General features: G+C 55.1%; 1 protein-coding gene across 2 annotated transcripts; it reads left to right on the top strand.

Moving 5' to 3' along the window:
* The first annotated feature begins 291 nt into the window (after nucleotides 1-291).
* LOC123410517 (ras-related protein RHN1-like) lies at nucleotides 292-1,812 on the top strand. Of its 2 annotated transcripts, none has more exons than XM_045103464.1 (6): nucleotides 292-473; nucleotides 637-894; nucleotides 1,023-1,071; nucleotides 1,152-1,240; nucleotides 1,359-1,452; nucleotides 1,543-1,812. In XM_045103464.1, the coding sequence occupies exons 1-6, from the start codon at nucleotides 432-434 to the stop codon at nucleotides 1,644-1,646; spliced, it is 636 nt and encodes a 211-aa protein (XP_044959399.1). In that variant the 5' UTR covers nucleotides 292-431; the 3' UTR covers nucleotides 1,647-1,812. The 2 variants fall into 2 exon arrangements, with proteins under 2 accessions (XP_044959399.1, XP_044959400.1); XM_045103465.1 differs by having other exon boundaries at nucleotides 296-473; nucleotides 1,167-1,240.
* The last annotated feature ends 204 nt before the right edge of the window (nucleotides 1,813-2,016 follow it).

The following is a 2,016-nucleotide window of genomic DNA, read 5'->3' as shown; positions in this document are numbered from 1 at the left end:
GATTGAAACTCTTCCTCACCAAGGGTTTATCAAGGTTTCAGTAACCGTGGGCTGTGCCGGGATTGCCAAAGCCCAATGCCACTGAGGGCCCATGCACGCCACTAGTCCCGTCCAGCACCGCCAGTAAAAGGGCCCAAGCAATAAAAGTCGACGAGTAACTTGCTGCTCGGACACTTGCCGGCCCGTAGGTACGGACGTAGGAGTGACCACGGTCGACGACCACCTTTTGTACACCTAACGGTCGTGAACCTGAACCTACCAGCAGCTCGCTTTGCCGGAGGCGCCTACAACCACCGGTCTTCGCCGTAAGCACGCACGGCAACTTGCGTGAAAAACCATGTGCTTCTCGCTCAGCGTGAACCCGTAAACACGTGAACAACCCGAACCGCCACCGCCACAGCGACCTGGACGCCGCCGGCCGGCAAGAAACGATGATGGCTCCGACTCCGAGCAGCGTCATCCAGGCCAAGCTGGTGGGTACGTCGCCCATGCATGCAGTTTTTGCTTCTTTTCCCCAGGATTAATCACCGGCCATCTTCTCTGCATGGCTTTGTAACGATCGATCTAGCATTTTTTTTTTCATGGTGAGACCGTGAGAGTGATCGGATTTGCGTGCGTGCGTGCGTGCGTGTGCAGGTGCTCCTGGGAGACCTTGGCGCCGGGAAGACCAGCATCGTGGTCCGGTTCGCCAAGGGGCTCTACTACGAGTGCCAGGAGTCGACCATCGGGGCGGCCTTCTTCTCGCACGCGCTCCCCGTGAGCGGCGGCGGCGAGGACGCCACCGTCAGGTTCGACATCTGGGACACCGCCGGCCAGGAGCGCTACCACAGCCTCGCCCCCATGTACTACCGCGGCGCCGCCGCCGCCGTCGTCGTCTACGACATCACCAGCACGGTGAGACAGATCCTCTCTTCTCCTCGGAAATTAATTTCATTGAGCGATATTAATTCTCTGAATATGTGCCGGATGAGTCGATCATTTCTGACAACGGAAACTGAAACTAATTGCTGCGTGGGCGTCAGGACTCGTACACCCGAGCAAAGAGGTGGGTCGACGAGCTTCAGAGACAAGGTATATATAACTGAACACGTCTCCTGTAGTTCCATCTCGTCGCTGGAACTCGAAAATGCATGTCAGCGCTCAGGTTTCAGTGCACATCCGAACAGGGAACCCGCATCTGGTGATGGCGTTAGTGGGCAACAAGGTGGATCTGGAAAAAAAGAGGAAGGTTGGCACACAGGTATTTACTTACGACATAGGAGTATTTGCAGACAAAAAGTTCAGAGCCCCAGTGCTGCTGCATCTGTCAGCCAAACACATCATCGGCTCCGTGTGTTTCTCTGAATGAACGCGAACAGGAGGCGCTGGAGTACGCGGAGCGGAACGGCCTCTTCTTCCTGGAGACGTCGGCCAAGACGGCGCAGAACGTCGGCGAGCTCTTCTACGAGCTAGGCAGGGATCTGCAAACTCTACCTGCTTCTTTGCGATCTGCTTCATCTCTTGCTTGCTTTTGCTTGTACTGATACGTGTGTTTATCGGCAGCCGAGAGGCTGGTGAAGGTGCGGCCCAGCCATCCAGCCGGGATGGTCCTGCACGACGACGGCCAGCGCCGCGTCGGGGGACGGTGGTTCTGTTGCTCCGGGTGATCGACGATGCCGATGCGTGTGGCACGCTGGCGGCGGTAAGGGAAGGTGTGGCGTGAGTAGGATTCTGTGTCGTGTGCATATGCCGCTCTCTCTGTATGTACTGTACGTAGCAAGGACTCGACTAGTACTTGTTGCACTGGTGATGGTATGACATGTGGTTTATGGTGGTGTACGTTTTTGGGGTACAGGCACTGGCAGGGGCTAAACTGCTGATTCTACGATAAAAAATGCTAGACCTATTAAATATTACTTACGTTTACTAAACCTTTCAACTAATGTAAACATGCTCCTCCTGATTTTCATTTTCAGGGGTGGATGAGCCTCACCCTCCTCTTAATCCAATCAATGATTGCCAAATCAGACTATCCCA

Source organism: Hordeum vulgare, chromosome 7H (assembly GCF_904849725.1).
Source record: "Hordeum vulgare subsp. vulgare chromosome 7H, MorexV3_pseudomolecules_assembly, whole genome shotgun sequence".
Taxonomy (NCBI): Eukaryota; Viridiplantae; Streptophyta; class Magnoliopsida; order Poales; family Poaceae; genus Hordeum; species Hordeum vulgare.
This window is presented reverse-complemented; position numbering and strand designations above follow the sequence as displayed.

Bases quoted from the DNA above. Each gene is read 5' to 3' on its own strand.
- LOC123410517 (XM_045103464.1), top strand. From the start codon at position 432: ATGATGGCTCCGACTCCGAGCAGCGTCATCCAGGCCAAGCTG. The intron at 474-636 runs GTGGGTACGTCG...GTGCGTGTGCAG, and splicing joins GCGTCATCCAGGCCAAGCTG to GTGCTCCTGGGAGACCTTGG. The intron at 1,241-1,358 runs GTATTTACTTAC...GAACGCGAACAG, and splicing joins AGAGGAAGGTTGGCACACAG to GAGGCGCTGGAGTACGCGGA.